Source organism: Mesoplodon mirus, assembly GCF_964341445.2.
Source record: "Mesoplodon mirus genome assembly, chromosome: 13".
NCBI classification, from domain to species: Eukaryota; Metazoa; Chordata; class Mammalia; order Artiodactyla; family Ziphiidae; genus Mesoplodon; species Mesoplodon mirus.
Window position 1 is genome coordinate 39,860,802 of NC_138989.1, and position 17,089 is coordinate 39,877,890.

At 50.5% G+C, this 17,089-nt stretch overlaps 1 protein-coding gene across 2 annotated transcripts in view; it reads left to right on the forward strand.

The window, feature by feature from the left end:
- CABLES1 (Cdk5 and Abl enzyme substrate 1) overlaps positions 1–16,749 on the forward strand; it is a 109,391-nt gene extending 92,642 nt beyond the window's left edge. For both annotated transcript variants that reach the window (XM_082641603.1, XM_082641604.1), the window contains 3 exons: positions 11,749–11,855; positions 13,094–13,301; positions 15,343–16,749. In XM_082641603.1, coding sequence (XP_082497729.1) covers positions 11,749–11,855; positions 13,094–13,301; positions 15,343–15,483 — 456 coding nt within the window. In that variant the 3' untranslated portion in view covers positions 15,484–16,749. The remainder of the gene's footprint in view (positions 1–11,748; positions 11,856–13,093; positions 13,302–15,342) is intronic.
- The last annotated feature ends 340 nt before the right edge of the window (positions 16,750–17,089 follow it).

Genomic DNA, 17,089 nt, shown 5'->3' on the forward strand with positions numbered 1-17,089 from the left:
AATCCAGGTTGTTAAAGGCCCTCTTTGAGGGTCTGGGGCACATCTTGGCCTGTAGGTCGGTAGGAAGAGCTGACACAGTGACACAGCTTGGAGCGTTCCTGCTGCGGGGTGAACCCTCATGGTTGGCAGGGCTCCCCCTGCAGGCGGACTCAACCCTGTGAGAAGCCCCGCTCCTTCCTCCCTCTCCCCGGCTCCCTGCTGTGGAAGTTGGGGAAGGGAACCAGCAAGTCCCTCACAGGCTGACTGAGCAGCGCCACACATCTCCCTAAATATCAACCTCCAAGGCCTCTGGGGTCCTGCTGCCATACGCCTGTCCCCGCGAGGCCCCCAGGGCAGTTTAAGTTCGGCCAGCCAAGCAGAGGCCCAGATCTGAGAATGAGGGGCTGTTGTCCTGGGTTTTGGGGTGTCTTATACCTGTGGAATTTCAGGGTCTGAGGTGCTGGTGTGGCCTCTACAGAATCAAGCAACCTTTACAGTGATGAGCTATAGTGCGTCTACCCCCATCAAATCCTGCAGCAGCCTTTTTTTTTTAAGATTTTTTTGATGTGGACCAATTTTTTTTTTGTCTTTATTGAATTTGTTACAATATTGCTTCTGCTTTATATTTTGGTTTTATGGCCGGGAGGCATGTGAGATCTTAGCTCCCCGACCAGGGGATCGAACCCGCACCCCCTGCATTGGAAGGTGAAGTCTTAACCACTGGACCACCAGGCAAGTCCTGCCATTTTTTTCTCTTTTCATATTAAGGTATAACTTATAGCTAATCAGACGTACCAATTTTAAGCGTATAGTTCCATGAATTTTGTATCCTCCACTCCGACCAAAATGTAGGACACTTCTATCCCCTTAGCAAGCTCCCTCCTTTCCATCGTGTTCTGCTTCATACCCCCTCCCAGCAAAGGCAACTGCCGTTCTGACTTTTGTCACCAAAGATTGGTTTTGCCTCTACTGGAACTTCATATGAACAGAATTGTGTGCTGTGTTTTTTTTTTAATCCATCTTCATTCACACAACTTAATATCTGTAAGATTCACTCATGTTGCATGTGTCAGTAGTTTTTTGGGTTTTTTTTAATTGCTGAGTAGGATTCCATTGTATGGATATACCATCATTTATTTACCCGTTCTCCTATTGATGGACATTTGCGTTGTTTCCAACTTAGGGATATTATGAATATTGCTGCTATGAACATTCACATACAAGTCTTTTTGTGGATATACATTTTCATTTCTCTTGGGTAAATACCTAGGAGCGGGCTTTCTGAGTCAGTGAAGGTGATGTTTACCAGCCAGGATGTAGTTGAAGGTATATTTTCGTTCATGTTTGTTCTCAGTTAGAAGATAAAAAGGCCAGTCATTGCCACTGCTGGGACGTGCCTTAAAGTGGGAAGGTTCCAGAGCCGAACATTCCCCGAGGCTCAGAAAGAAGGCTGTTATTTACAGAGTTTAAGTGGAACCCTTTGAGACTGACCTTGCATTTGTAGTTACAGTTGTATCTTTTAACTTTGATCCAAGCAAGTCACTCCCAGTATTAGCCACTGTGAAAGGGCAAAGGAGAGGTTTGAATGAAAAAAAAATTCCTGGTGCAGATGTGGAAATCAAATTGCAGCTGCCCCCGTGGTTTTGGCCTTACGGTTTCTAGAAGGTGACCACGAAACATGAAAGTATGTCGAGCCTCCTGGCTACATGCAGGTTCTTGTAGGGCCTGAGCTTCATATGGTTTCTCAATTCAGTGAGGGGGGCCAGAGGCCTCCCACTAGAACGGGTGCTTCCTGCCCTGTGCCTCCTGGCCTATAATTAAAGTTTCACTAGAGAGCGGTTATTTATCATTAGAACCTGGCAGCTGAAGTCGGTAGTGGTTTTTCCCCCCTTATGGGTGTGGAGAGCAATTAAGAGGAGAAAATAAGAGAACTGACTGAGATAATGCCAACAAAATTAACGTTCTGTGAAGGGATTTCTGGATCCTTTTCTCAGGAAGAAAGCCCTCTCGAACTGTATTGACAACAGAAAGAAAGGTGACTCACAACCTTTGTGATATCTATAGGTATCTCAGTCTCGAGAGGATGTCTCTTGGATTGATCTCCGTGATATGGTGCCTATTCTTTTATTTACTTAATATTACAATCTAAGGACTCATAGAAAAGCCCCTCCTTCCATTTCAGCATTTCCCCAGGGTTGTGGGAATATATCTTAGAACTTAATTTTTCAGGACAGTATGAGATACTGAGCAGGAGGGAATAGAAGACAATAAAGGAAGATTAATCCAGGCTTCCGTGAGATTGGATTCTGCTTTCCCTCCATATTTCTTTTTCACTGAAAGCTGTCTGGATGACGTGGGCACTTACCTACCTGTCTGCAGGTGGATTTATTGAGAAGCTAAAGCAGCTTGAGCCCAGGGGCCCCTCCCTCGCAAGGCTCTTTCCAGGCCCCCAGGTTTCCAGATGCCTGAAGCTTATTCAATTCGGGAGACCCTCTTTAAGAAAAGTAGTTCAGTGTTACACCATTGCTGGGCCTCTCTGGAGATTCGAAGGGGCCCTGGAACTTCCCTGCCAGGTGCCTGCACAAACGCTGAGCAGTGGGGCTTTGAGGCCTGCCAGCTTTTGATGTAAGTGTAAAAATAAAATGCCTTATTGCATCGTGGTGGGTTTTGTTTTCTGTTTTGGGTTTGGGTTTGGGGATTTGGGGTTTTTTTGGTATCAGTTTTATTAGATGAAATTCACATATCATACAATTCACCTCTTTAAAGTGTACAATTCAATGGTTTTTAGTATATTCACAAAATTGTGCAACCATTACCACAGTCAATTTCAGGACATTTTCATCATCCTCAAAAAGAGGCCCCCATACCCTTAAGCACCCACCCATCCTCTAAGCCCTAGGCAACCACCAGTGTACTTTCTGTCTCTATAGACTTGCCTATTGTGGACATTTCATGAAGATGGAATCATACACAGTATGGTCTTTTGCGTCTGGCCTCTTTCATTTAGCATAATGGTTTCAAGGTTTATCCATGTGGTAGCATGCATCAGTATTGTGGGGTTTTTTAAATATTTTTTTCTTGTAAAAATAATATGAAACGAAACTTTGCTTTACATTTCAACCAAGAGGTAGCAGCTGCTCCCTTTCTCTGTATTTGTCTCAGATTTTTGATTATCACTTTGTGGTTTTTAACATGACACTGCACACACAGTCCATCAGCTCGGGCTCTGAGACCACCCTTTAAGAAGCATGCATTTAAAAGTGCAAATACTACCTGGGTGTGTGTGACCTCAGGGCCACGTCCACCCACTGTTATCTCAGGTGGGTGGGAGCACTACTCCAGAAGTTTCTGTAGTACCAGGTAAACACTCGACACATGTCTGAAACCGTGAACGTGCTTTGCACACCGGGCCAGTCCACATGGTGGTGTAATCCTGACGCAAACGCAGCTTTTTCCCTGTGTGCCTCTCCCCGATTTGCAAGCCATCTCACTTCAGTGAGCGAACCTGAAGAGCTGCTCGCCTAAGGGAAGGGGCAGGGGTTAGACCCAGGATCCTGTGTTTGGAATCCGATGGGTAGAAATAGCAACAAATGCAGCCCCAGGCCGAGTGGTCTGGGCACTCCTTCCCGTAGTTTCCTTGTGATTTACAGTCCTCTCAGGGAAAAGGAATAAACACAGAACAGCCAAAATGCCCAGCTGTGTGTGGTGAGATAGATTTCATCAAGGGCCGCGGCTCTGCTTTCCTTAGCGAGCAGGTCACGTGTGCCTTCCGGTGCCCAGCTGGGCTCGGAGCCCCGTGGGTGTCAGGCGAGTGCCGTGGAGGCTGGCTGTTGGCACCGGAAAGAGCTGCAGACATCACTGCCTTGTATCCTCCGTTTCACAGGCCAGGAAAGCCAGGCTCAGAGAGGCCGCACACCTGCCCTGAGCTCCTTGCTGCCTCCTGGGTTTCAGGTAGCCCTGCCGCTGGAACCTGGCTCCTCTGGAATGTTCCTGCCCCCCAGGGGCCCCTCTGACCCAGAGGGGAGCGGCAGCAGAGCCGACAGCAAGCTCACATCAGTTCAGAGCTGCTCTAAGAGTCCCTAGAGAGATGTGAGCCCTGGAGGTGGGGACGAAAGGAAGGAGAGCCTTACCAGCCCCGAGCGGAAGCACCTCTTATGTTGTTTCTGTGGGAATCAGACCATCAGCCTGTCAGCTCTGAGCCCCTCGTTCTCCTCCAGCACTGTTACTAGGGTGCACGCACCCCCAGCGCACACCTGCTGCCTCCCACCCTCTCCTGTTGCACCCCAAGCCCACCCTGGGAGGCCTTCCCTTGACGGCATCCTGGTGGTGCCCTGGGCCAGAATGGGGCCCAAGGTCAGCTCTGTGGAGGCTCCCTCCCTTCTCTCCCGGTGAGTCCAAGCCTTTATTTGTTTTTGTAAAAAGCAAAGGGTGTCTCCGCGGCACAGTAGACTCTTCCAGCTGGAGAACTAGGTTGTGGTCTTACCGTCGCTTCCTGTTATCTCAGAAGGCATGTGTGGCATCAGCCCCCATGCTGGGCCTTTCCTAACTCTGCCTGCCTCTCTGGCGGGGCAGGCCGGGCAGGGCTCCTTTCTGAATTGCATCTCCTGGACCTTCTGCGTTGCGTTCGAATGGGCTCCTCCTCCCGGCTGACCTTCCTTCTTCTTTCTGCAGCTGTGCACACACAGCTTCCCCGCAGCCAGGCAGCTGCGAGAAAGTGCATTTAAGTGACCTCTCGCTCCACCCCACCCTGCGAATCACAGGCGCCAGGGATGGAGCTGCCCATCCCAAACGCAGCCATGCCCAGCTGTTGGCCACTGCTGGGGCCGCAAGGACCCCTGCACTTGGCAAATCCCGCGGCCTGGAATTTAGTGGCACTGAGCACAGTGGTCACCCGGTCTGTACCAGACCAGTAGGGGACCACAGCCCATTTATTAGCACTTTGATTCCTAGGAACGCACGCCCACTGGCAAAACCCAGCCGTTGTGAGTCTTTGTAAACCGTGCAGTTAGATTGATGGGGGACCTGGAACAAAGCATGGGCCTCCCGTTTCATTCATTCTCTCTCGAGCCAGAACGCATGGGTGGCTGGGGGCCCACTGTAACCCGCGCCTGCAGCTCAGCCTCCCAGAACTGCCGCCTCGGCTCACCCCCCGTCACTGGAAAGAGGACGAGTGTCTCTCGGGGTTGGGGAGGGAGGGAGGTCCAGCCTCTAAAGGATGTCGTAAGGCTCCCTCAAGACAGATAGGACCATGCAGAGGAGTCGTGGCTGCTGTGTTCCAGAAAGTGTTTCCTAGAGGGGAACCAGAGCTGAGGACAGTGAGGACTGTCATCCCTCGTGGAATCTACCTGAAGGGGTCGTCCTGGGCTCAGGGCTATTCTTCCCATACTTGGCGCCTGGCCGGAGCAGGCCTATCTGAAGCAGCAGGCTCCAGGTGCAGCGTGCGTGCAAGGCCCTGTCTGAGCAAGGGCCTGGGAGCAGATTGTCGCTTTGGGGGCCACCCATTCAGCCACCCTGATCACGTGCCCCGAGCCGCTGAGCACGAGCAGCCCGTACGTCTGGTGCCCTGCAGCCATCATCATAAAGCACGTGACGGAGAAGCCAGATGAAGAAATGGAGGCACCGAGAGTTTAGGCCGCCTGCACTAGTGCCCGGATGCTGAGTGGCCGAGCTGGCGTTTAAACCCAGGCATCTGGCTCCGGAGTCTGGATCCTCCCCACTGAGCTGCAGCTCAGAGAAGCAGAGATGAGAGCAAGAGTGAGCCAGAGCCATCTGGAGGTGGAGGAGGTGGGGGCAGAAGAGACGTGCTCCCTCAGACCAAGGTCAAGGCCAGAACCTGCTGCCCGGGGCAGAGCGGGGCCTCACAGGCAGGGGCGACGCTGCATCCAGCCTGGGATGGAGGGCTGAGATCAGAGTACAGCGAGGCTGCACGGCAGCTCCATCACAAGCGACACCACTGCTGTGGGTGGAGTTGTGTCCCCCCAAGAAGATTGGCTCAAGTCCTAACCCCAGTATCTGAGGCTGTGACCTTATTTGGCAATGGGGTGTTTGCAGATGTAAATTAATTAAGATGAGGTCATACTGGAGCAAGGTGGGCCCTAGCCCAATAGGACTGGTGACCTTCTAAGAAGACAGAGACACAGAGAGAAGATGGCCATGTGAACACAGACACAGAGAGAACACCGTGTGGAGGCAGGGATTGGAATGATGCATACGCAAGCCAAGGACCACCTGGGACTACCAGAAGCTGGGAAGAAGCAAGGGAGAGTTTCAGAGAGACCATGGCCCTGCTGATACCTTGATCTTGGATTTCCGGCATACAGAACTGTGAGACAATGAATCTCTGTTGTTTAAGACATGAAGTCTATGGTAGTTTGTTACAGCAGCCACTGGACACTGATACAACCACTTTTGTGTTCTAAGGCACTCAGACTGACATCCGAGATTTACCACCATCCTCCTGCTGTCTTGAACCTTGCAGCGTTTCGTTGCCCCAGAAGCCAACCTACCTCACCCCCAAAATATATGTAAGCTAGTGAACTAGAATGACTATTACTGGGCACCTGCCTCAGGTCCAGGCATAGCAAGCCTTCAGCAGTCAGCATGCACAGCCTCTTTCCCCAGATGCCCTTGGATTTCCTGACGCTGCCAACCCCTAGGAATGCAGGCCCAGCTGGCTTGTGTCTGTCCTGTACCTTCCTCAGTGGAGCCACCCTCCCTCTGCCACACCGCCCTGGAGGATAGGGCTGCTGGACACTTGGAGGTCAGGAAATGGGGGGGCCTTGACAGAAAGATGGAAGTTTGCAGAGACCCTCTTACCCCCAAAATGTACTATATCTAGCTGAGGAAAGAGAGTAGCCAGGTGATGGCCAAATCGATCAGTAAATGGAGGGTCAGGCTGCCAGCCAGCCTTCTGCCCGGTGCGGGGAGCAGTCACCAGGACATGGCCCTGTGGCTGGAAACCCCGCACAGAAGGCATCACAGAGTGCCACCTCTGTACCTCCAGGTGGCAGAGCTGGGGTTCAGAGGAATTCTGCCACTTAGAACATGAACCTGAGGGCTTGGCCACGTGCAGCCCTCGCTGGGGGGCCAGGTGCTGAGCCAAGGGCCTCATAGCATCAGCTCACTGGCCCTCCTTCTACACCCCTCTCCAGGCTCCAGCATGGAAACAACTATAGCTATCCACTCATCCTGCTGCCAGGAAAAGTAGGTCCCAGCTCCTTATCCCAAGAGCTAGGATGAGGCTACTTGTACAAATAAGAGTCTCTCCTGCAAGGTCTGGGCTTGGGGGTGGCCGGAGCCCTCATTGCCCCACCTCCAGGGCTGCAAGCTGAGCTGGCTTGTTGGTGCTCACGGGGCCCTTCTAAAGCTAGGACTGGTCAGGAAGTGGCGTGGGAGGACCTCAGTGCTGCGGTGAACTGATGACATCGGTGCCTTTAGGGGAAGCAGAGCTCTGCCCTACCCCACATCCCCCCAGTAAGGTCCTGTTACAGTAGCAATAAATGCCATCAGTGAAAACAGTGTATGCCTCACTTATGGTTCAGTTATGAAGCACGGCATCCACTCGAGCTAGTTTAAGAAGAAAGGCATTTTCTTCCAGGGTACCAAACAGCTTATAGAGTCAATGGGGAGGCCGATGAAACAGCCTAAGTTGGGGTTTCAGGAATGATCCCAAAACCATACTTCAGAACCAGGTCACTAGGGGAGTCTGCACTGGCTGTCAGCTCTGGATGTGACAGTACTGCCACCTCCATGGCCAGGAAGCTGCCACTGCTGCCGGATCCACACCCATGCTGCCCTACTGTGGTCCACACCCGCAAAATGGAAACTGGGACTCTAGGGCTCCTGCGGCGACTCTGCTTGGTAGCAGAAACAACAGAAGCCCAGCCTCTGCTTCAGCTCTGCTTTCTGACACCAGCACATGGGATAGGAAGAACTGGAATTGTATTTGGAATCCTAGCTGCAAAGGAGTCGGGGAGTACAGCAAGGCATCCCAGAAGGGGGTTGGATATCCAAGCCATAGTGTATAGTGAAGGTGCAACACCGGGGTTTAGGGCAGATGATCCTGCAGAAGTGGCATTGCAGCCTAGGCAAGGAGGCTCCGATGCGCATAAACATCACCTGGGCAAGATCACGGTGCAGAGAGCAGGGCGCCCCCCTCAGACACTGACTCAGTGGGACTCGCAGAACTGGTGTGCTGCCGTCTCCCTGTCGTCCTCTTGATAAAACTCTTCAGGGTCCTTTAGGTACATCGTGTTCTCTGTTTGATCTCTGAGATAAACCTCTGAAGCAGCCCATCAGGTATTCTTACCTTGTACAGAGAAGAGGAAGGTGAGGCTCAGCTCAGGGAGGTTAAGCCACTTTTTGCAAGTTAGGCCTGGCTCGCTGGAGATGGAACCGCCAACCACCGTCCCCAACCCTTTCCACCTGCCAGCCTCTTGGAGCTACTCCCGGCTGCTACTAACTCGTGCTCTTTCAGTCTGATTAAGAGCAGGAAAGCAGTGTGCCCTACCTCAGTGGGGGCAAGCCCCATCACCTCTCTGACCCTCTGTTTCCTCCTCTGTAAGGTGAGGTGGCTGGAAGGCACTCTTGTGACAGTGGGAGCCTTCTTTCAAGAGAAGCGTTGCGTGTATCTACACTTAAGACAGAAAACAGCAGGGCCGCTGTGGTTGCCACAGGGAGGGATCCAGACACCTCCCATACAACCCCACCTCCTCCAGCCCCTGGAATATCCTTGCTGGGGGCTCACCCAGGTTTGACCCCCAGCAAAAGCTGGCAACTCTTGGCTTGAACCTGCTCACATCATTGCAAGCCTCGCGACGGTTGTCTGCAGAGGAAGAGCAGGAGGGGCTGTCTCTGGGAGGTCAGGATGTGGGGAGGGGTGGGAGAAAGGGGGAGGGGGTACTGGCTATTTAGGAAACAGAAAACTTGGCTGATTGGCTGATGGGCCCAGCTTGAGGTAAATGTGTTAGATGGGGTACCCCGTTCTGCCGCCTGTTTCCTAAATGAAAAATCTCACATCCTGTTCAGCCCAGAGGAGACGTTTGAGATGACAGGCACGTCTTGGAGGGCTGCCACAGGGAAGGCGTCCACTCTCCTGGACCTTGGTAGTAAGTGGCTTCCATAAAATGTGTGCACCCCGCTCCCATCGCCCAGCAGAGCAGCAGTGCCCATGCGTGTGTGCGTGCACGTGTCCACACGTGCTCCACGGCTGGTTGCTATTTCCCGGCTCTTCACTGGCACGTCGCCGGGACACATGGCAGCTACCAGATGGGTGTGTACTGGGTCAGCTGAGGGACAGCCTTCCTGATTGGGCTGGAAAGACCACCTCCGAGGCGGAAGTCGTGGCATTGCACCCACCGAGTCCACTTCCACCCAGAAGTGGAAAAGCTCTGAACAAGCTTGGTGGAATCGTGTGCATTAATAGGACTGTGGTTTGCCTTTCTTGGCCAGAGAAGCAAAGAAGGGGCCACCGAGATCAGTGTGAATTTGGACGTGCAGGCTGTTTGCCTGCTCTTGGTTATAAAAGTGACACCAGGGCTTCCCTGGTGGCGCAGTGGTTGAGAGTCCGCCTGCCGATGCAGGGGACACGGGTTCGTGCCCCGGTCTGGGAGGATCCCACATGTCGCGGAGCAGCTGGGCCCGTGAGCCATGGCCACTGGGCCTGCGCGTCCGGAGCCTGTGCTCCGCAATGGGAGAGGCCACAGCAGTGAGAGGCCCGCGTGCCGCAAAAAAAAAAAGTGACCCCAGAGACGTTCCATGTGCCTGTTCTGAAACCGTGTCCAACCAAACGTCTTCTGAATGGGGGTATTCACAGAAATGCGCCAACTTTTGTTAGAGCTGCTGAGGAGACCTTGGACGTGTCTTCTGAAAAAGACCAGGCAGTCACCTGAGAAGAGGCTGGCAGTAGCTGTCCACGGGAACCGGCCTCCTCGTCACAGTTGTGGTTTCTTCTTTCTCTGGCTTTGCCTGACAAAGGTTACCGCCCGTAACCAGCCAGGAGAGGCATCCCACGTTGTTGCAACCCTTGGAAAGTATGTTCCTGAGGAGGTGGGGTAAGATTACTCTGGTGAGATCCAGCCAGACTGAGTTTTTTTTTTTTTTTTAATTGGAGTATAGTTGATTTACAACGTTGTATTAGTGTCAGGTGTACAGCAAAGAGAATCAGTTATGTATATACATATATCCACTCTTTTTTTTATTTTCCCATATAGGCCGTTACAGAGTATTGAGTAGAGTTGCCTGTGCTATACAGCAGGTCCTTATTAGTTATCTGTTTTATATATATAGTAGTGTGTACATGTCAATCCCAGTCTCCCAATTTATCCCTCCCCACCAGACTGAGTTTAATTCAGAGTTAATAGTGTAAGGCACAGAGAAGCAAGGGAGATCAGGGTACGCAGAGAGAGCTCGAAGGAGCCGGTTTTTCAGGATGGATGGAATTGGGAAGGGGAAGGGGAGGAGGAGGAACTCAGGGTGCATGGGACTGTTAATAACAGCTAACGTTATATACCTACAATGGAATATTATCCAGCCTTAGAAAGGGAGGGAATTCTAAAACATGCTACAACATGGATAAACCTTGAGGACATTATGCGTGGTGAAATAAGCCAGACACAGAAGGACAAATACTGTGTGATTCCACTTCTATGAGGAGTAGTCAAATTCAGAGAGACAGAAAGTAGAATGGTGGTTTCCAGGAGGAGCTGCGGGGAGAGAATGGGGAGTTAGCATTTAATCGGGACAGAGTTTCAGATTTGTAAGATGACAACAGTCTTAGAGGTGGATGGTGGTAATGGTTGTACCATATGGTGAATGTACTTAATGCCACTGAACTGCACACTTAAAAACGGTAAAAATGGACTTCCCTGGTGGCGCAGTGGTTAAGAATCTGCCTGCCAATGCAGGGGACACGGGTTCGAGCCCTGGTCCAGGAAGATCCCACATGCCGCGGAGCAACTAAGCCCGTGTGCCACAACTCCTGAGCCTGTGCTCTAGAGCCCGCGAGCCACAACTACTGAAGCCCACACGCCTACAGGCTGTGCTCTGCAACAAGAGAAGCCACCGCAATGAGAAGCCCACGCGACGCAACGAAGAGTAGTCCCCGGCTCGCCACAACTAGAGAAAGCCTGCGCGCAGCAACAAAGACCCAACACAGCCAAAAATAAATAAATAAATAAAAAATTTTTTAAAAGGTAAAAATGATCAATTTTATGTCATGGGTATTTTCCCACAATTAAAAAAATAAAAAACCAGTAGCTAACATTTATTGAGCACTTGCTGTATACCAAGCGCCGCACAGAGCACTTCTGACGTAGTTCTCCAAATAGCCGTATGAGGTAGGCGCTGTTGCTGTTTGCATTTTACAGATGTGGAATCTGAAGTTTGGGGTCACTAAATAAATACACCTCTCACGGCCAGATGACTTATGGTGGTCGTGAGGATTGTACCCAGATCTGCGAGGGTCCAGATATCACACTCTGTGAACAACAGGCTGAAACATGGGCACTAAGAGGGTCTCCCTTTTTTGCCAGGCACAGACTCCTGATGATTTCTAAGTGTTGTCCTGCTGATGGACAGGGTTTGGCTTCCCTCCACCTGCAGAGGCCCTGCATGTCAGGCTCCTGCCTCCAGCAGAGCCCTTAAGGTGGCCCTCATCTGAGTCCCCTGTTGCTGGCAGCGCAGGGTGTTAGAAGTTGGCTGTAACTTGCACATGATTATACCCATGACCAGTATTTTAAGGAGTGAGCCGTGTCGCCCCATCTGTTTCAGACCACGGTGATCGACTACGTGAAGCCCTCGGATCTCAAGAAGGACATGAATGAGACCTTCAAGGAGAAGTTTCCTCACATTAAGTTAACACTCAGCAAAATAAGGAGGTACGTGGGGATGAACCTGAAGTTTCCCCCAGGCCCCTCTCCCAGCACGCACTGAGCTCGTGCTTTGTATGGTGGGCCTTCTGTTGTTCTGGAGAAGTGAAACATGGTCTCATTCAGCTAGAAGAGGCTCGTCCGGTGCTGGCTGACCGGTGCCCAGATGTGAGTGAGCCAAGGCAGGCAGGACAGAGGCGGAGCCGTTGACACAAGCTGACAAGAATCTGTAGTGAGGTTCCTTATGAAAGAATCATTTCATACTATCTGTGGCTTACAGTTCAGTAAGATTTATGTTATGGAAAACTGAGAACAGGAAACATTCAGTTCCCTGCGTTCTCGAATGCAGGCAAAACAGAACAGAATTGGTATCAGAGGATTTGAGATAACTCTTTACCCACAACCGTCTGCCCAGAGGTGACAGCCAAGCCCTATATGTAAGCAGTCAGCAAAACGGCCAAAGCAAAATCAGGCCCACATTTCCCCTGCAGCTGATTGGATCGACCTTGTGGTGACCCACATCTTCCGGCCCAGTAATCGAGAGGACTGGCCCTGCTGGGCTGGAGAGAAGCTGACTTGTGTTGTATCTGTGTGCCAGGACAGCAAGATTTCAGGGCGTGTGTGTGTGTGTATGTGGGTGTGTAGTAATGGAGGCTAGGCTATACACAAACATAGTGTTGGAACATGTGCCAGCATTCATACATTTATGTATCCCAATCCTGATTTGATTCTGGCATGTTCCTGGCCAGAAGAGGTGAGAAAAATTAAGTATTCATATTTTGTCTGTTGGTTGGGCAGCTTTCCTAAGTAGGCTGGTTGCTGCACTCCTAGTCTAACCCCTCTTCGGCCATAGTTAGTGGCCGTAAGCGATCTTGGGCAGAGCTGATACCAAGTACCTAATTTATCCGAGTAACTGTCTCTCTGGAGTGACCTTAGTTTCCCTCTGTCACTGTGGGTGGCTCTACTAGTTTCCGGACCCTCAGCTATCCACTTGGGCTCAACATGGTCCCACCTGGACGTGCTCTGTACAGCTTGACCAACAGAGAAGGGTTCGAAGTCCCAGCGACTTAAGTCTGTTGGCCACATACAACGTAACTTTCTCACTCATAAGGATTTAATCCCATTCCACGTCACCCTTCTGGAAATGAAAGAGAAAATGCTTTCAAGACAGGGTAGTCTTTTTCTTTGGGGTCACCCGAAACTCCAAGTTCTGATTAGACTCTTCCCTCCCTCCCATCTTTTTCTAGCCTGAAGCGAGAGATGCGGAAGCTTGCCCAGGAGGACTGTGGCCTCGAGGAGCCCACGGTGGCCATGGCATTTGTCTACTTTGAGAAACTCGCCCTCAAGGGAAAGCTAAACAAACACAACCGGAAGCTTTGTGCCGGGGCGTGCGTGCTCTTAGCAGCCAAAATTGGAAGCGACCTCAAAAAACATGAAGTCAAGCATTTAATTGACGTAAGTGGGCTGAATTCTGATTGGCTGGTTGCAGGGGTGGGGAGGCATGCACTCCAGGCCTGTGTTGGTCTCAGAAGAGCCTGGTTGGTGACCCAGCCCGGGAGACTTCTGAGCCTTAGTACCAGCTAAGGGACCAGGGCTGTGAGGTTGGCCCTTCTACAGTAAATGTCAGACCCCACATCTCGGGCTGTCTTAGAACAGAAGGATAGGCCACTTTGATGAGACTGAAGATCTCATTGGGTCTGGCCATAAAATACACTTTTAGGCACCATGAGGGTGAGCTTATTCTCCAAGCCACAGAAGCCACTGTAATAGCCAGGGGTCCTGCGGGTGGTGTGACCTGCAGAACATCCATCAGACACACCTTGGCTTCCTGTGGCCTTGGCTGCTTTTTTGGGGAAGGGTGTGGGCTTGACTGAGTGGTATCTCCTTCCTTTTAAAATAGAGCCCCTTGGGGTTCCCTGGTTGTCCAGTGGTTAAGACTCTATGCTCCCAATGCAGGGGGCCCAAGTTCAATCCCTGGTCAGGGAACCAGATCACACATGCTGCAACTAAAGACCCAGTGTAGCTAAATAAATAAATAATTAATTAAAAAAAATAAAAATTAAAGTAGAGCCCCTTTAAAGCAAGGAAACACTGATCTTCTTGGACAGATACAAGAATGCCTGTTTTTAAAATTCAGTGTATTCTGGGAATTCCCTGGCAGTCCAGTGGTTAGGACTCCACGCTTTCACTGCCAAGGGCCTGGGCTCAATCCCTGGTCGGGGAACTAAGATCCCACAAGCTGCACGGTGCAGACAAAAAAAAAAAAAATCAGTGTATTCATAGAAAATTTGAGATACAATAAAGCCAACAGATCAGGAGATTCATCAGAATTTCCTACCTTTTTAAGGCTGAATAATGTTCCACTGCATGTATACACCACATTTTGTTTATCCATTCATCCGTCCATGGAAGAAATGGTACAGAATCATCTAATTTGTGTAGTAAACACTTTTAGGACCATGGAGGTGATGTTTAGATACCAAACCTGAGATGAGAATCAATAGGTTTACATAGATAATAGATGAACTAATGAATCTTTACAAGTGTGCTGTTACACACATTTCATCGTTGAGAAATATATCATCCAGCAATGCTGACAGTACCAATGCAGAATACAAGGGTAACGATCTGACAGGCTATTTGCAGCAGCAATTAACTGAATGCAAGATCCCGACCCAGTTATAATCTGAAAGTAGTCGCCGACTACTCTGGTGTTGAGATTTTTTTTTTTTAAATTAAGCCAAAAGCTAAGTTTAAGCCAAAGCAGAACGTACTCTAGCAAAAATGAGGCCTTCCCTACCCACCCTCACCCTGATTGTTCTCCATTCCTACTCCGGCAGCAGCTGGACCAAGAGGCAGTGCAGGAGGGGAGCCCCTGGGCGTGGGCTCAGCCCAGTTAGATCCACCCAAGCCATGTAATGCTCTGAAAGTGAGGCAGCCTCGCCAGGACTTGGTCCTCGAGTGTAAAATGCAAGGACCAAACTACACATAACCAGCTCCCCCAATCCTAAACCTCCCACGTGGATATTGTTGTTATAGATGATTTGCTATGGTTTTAGTCTTACCTCTAAGCTGGAATAACCTAGTTGTAACAGGTACAGTTTGAGTCTCAGCTGAGTCTGAATCTCAGCATTTCAACATGCTGCCATGTCACCTTAGACAAATTCTTAACCTCTTGACCCCGTTTACCCATCTGTAAAATAGAGATAAATGTAACACTGACCTTGTAAGATTATCAAGAGATGTAATGAAGCACGGGATGTATCTCAGGCTCCCGGCAGACTGTGGGTCCTCAGGGAGGTATGAGTCCTTTTCCATCAGGACTGAGAGCAGGAAACACAGCTGATGCCTCCGTTTCTTCCTCCACAGTCTTGCCCATAACGGGTTTCTCTGTAAACACTCTCTGGCTGATGGATATAGAGGTTACACGTGGAGAAAACCTAGGATTTTTATTTCAAAGCTAAAAGGCTTTTGGTTTCCTTTATTTCTGTTGCAGAAGCTGGAAGAGAAGTTCCGGCTGAATAGACGAGAACTGATTGCCTTCGAGTTCCCGGTGTTGGTGGCCTTGGAATTTGCCCTTCATCTGCCGGAGCACGAAGTCATGCCCCACTACAGACGCCTGGTCCAGGGCTCCTAGCACAGGCCTCCTAGGAGGCCCGGGACCACTTCCCCTGAGCTCGCTGGGGCAGCGCGTACTACTGGAAATGCAAAAACAGAACTCAACACAGCAAACTTTTCTCCTCTCGACATGTTTTTGTGTAGAAGCAGAACCAGAAACTTTTCAGGGAGTCTTCCATCTGGCCAGCCAAGATGGGCTGTGAACCGTTTACCGCTCAGCCAGGGAGGGGAGACCTGAGCAGAAGGTGGCTCTCCCAGCTCTCCACTCACCAGATTTCCCAGCTGGCCTCACCCAGACTTCCTCGCGACCGCACGCAGACCTGGCAGGTGTGGTCCAGGGCCTTCTCTCCAGCCCTGTTCCAACTCGGAGTGCAAAGTTCTAGAGCAGATTGCGGAAGAGATTTGCAGAAGTTGGGAGAAAGCTCCTAAAAGATACCCTCAGTGTGTCGAAAGAGCGTGCCAATCTATTTTTGTATCCGCTGTTGGAAGTGCACTTTCCTCTGGAGCGTGTAGCTGAGTGTGAGAGGATGTGTGTTTCACAGATGTCACGTCAGCCCTCCACCCGCAAAGCCAGCCCCACCCTCTGCAGAACAGACCTCAGCCTGGGGTCAGGAGCCAGGCTGACCCTCGGCAATTATTTCTAGATAATCTCTGGATAACAGTCACTCTCTCTGAACCAGGTGGACATCTTCTGCCCTTAGAAAATGACATTGTCTCTGTTACTTCTCCTACCACCAATGGGACAAAGAAGACGAGCTCTCACTCGGATGGGCTGCGTGGAAAGGTGTGGCATGTGATGTTCTATACCTTTCCGCCATCACGTCCTGCATGTACACGAACCTTCACACTTTCCCCACTGTGGAGATGGTGGGGTTGGGATCCGTGGTGTGTATTCCTGTGCTCTATGTTAGAGTGCATCACAGGCACATTTATTGTGCTATCTATCTATCTACTTATCTATATACAGTGTTTTATAAAATCCAGAAGAAGGGTAAGATGCATGATTGGTGTTTTGAGGCTTTTGACAGCTGGGACAAACTGCATCTGGAGCTGAGGCTGAGTCAATCGAAGAGGCAACAGCTCTTAGCATCACCATGTCCCCAGGGCTGTTAGTGCAGAGTTTTCGTTGCTACTTGTACCGATTCACTGGGACAACCTGTATGGAGGCACCTCATCACTCTATCCCCTCGTAGCTGCAGGGGAGAGGTGCCCATTGTGGTTCACCGGATGGAAGGAAGGCTGTGGCCCTGTAAAAAGAGAATTAAAATATTTTATTGTTTCTATATCCACGTATGTGTATGTGTAGACGTGTTAAGTCTCACCAGTCACCCTTGCCCTGCATTACAGTTCATCTGCCGCCATCTCCGCCTCGATTTCACACACAGATTCGGAGCTTTGCAGTCACCTCAGAGAAGGGGCGACAGGGTACCGGGCTTTAGTCAGCAGAGCTTGAAAGAATCTGACAGTCACAGGTTGGAGGAATTCAAGGAGTGGCCAAGGGGAGAGCAAACAGGACCCAGTAACAGAGTTTAGTCATAAATATTTTGCTAACAAATTTCCTTAGCTGGATTCAGTTGTGAGATGATTTTGTTGAGGGGTATGATGAATGTGATCTCTTGGGCTTG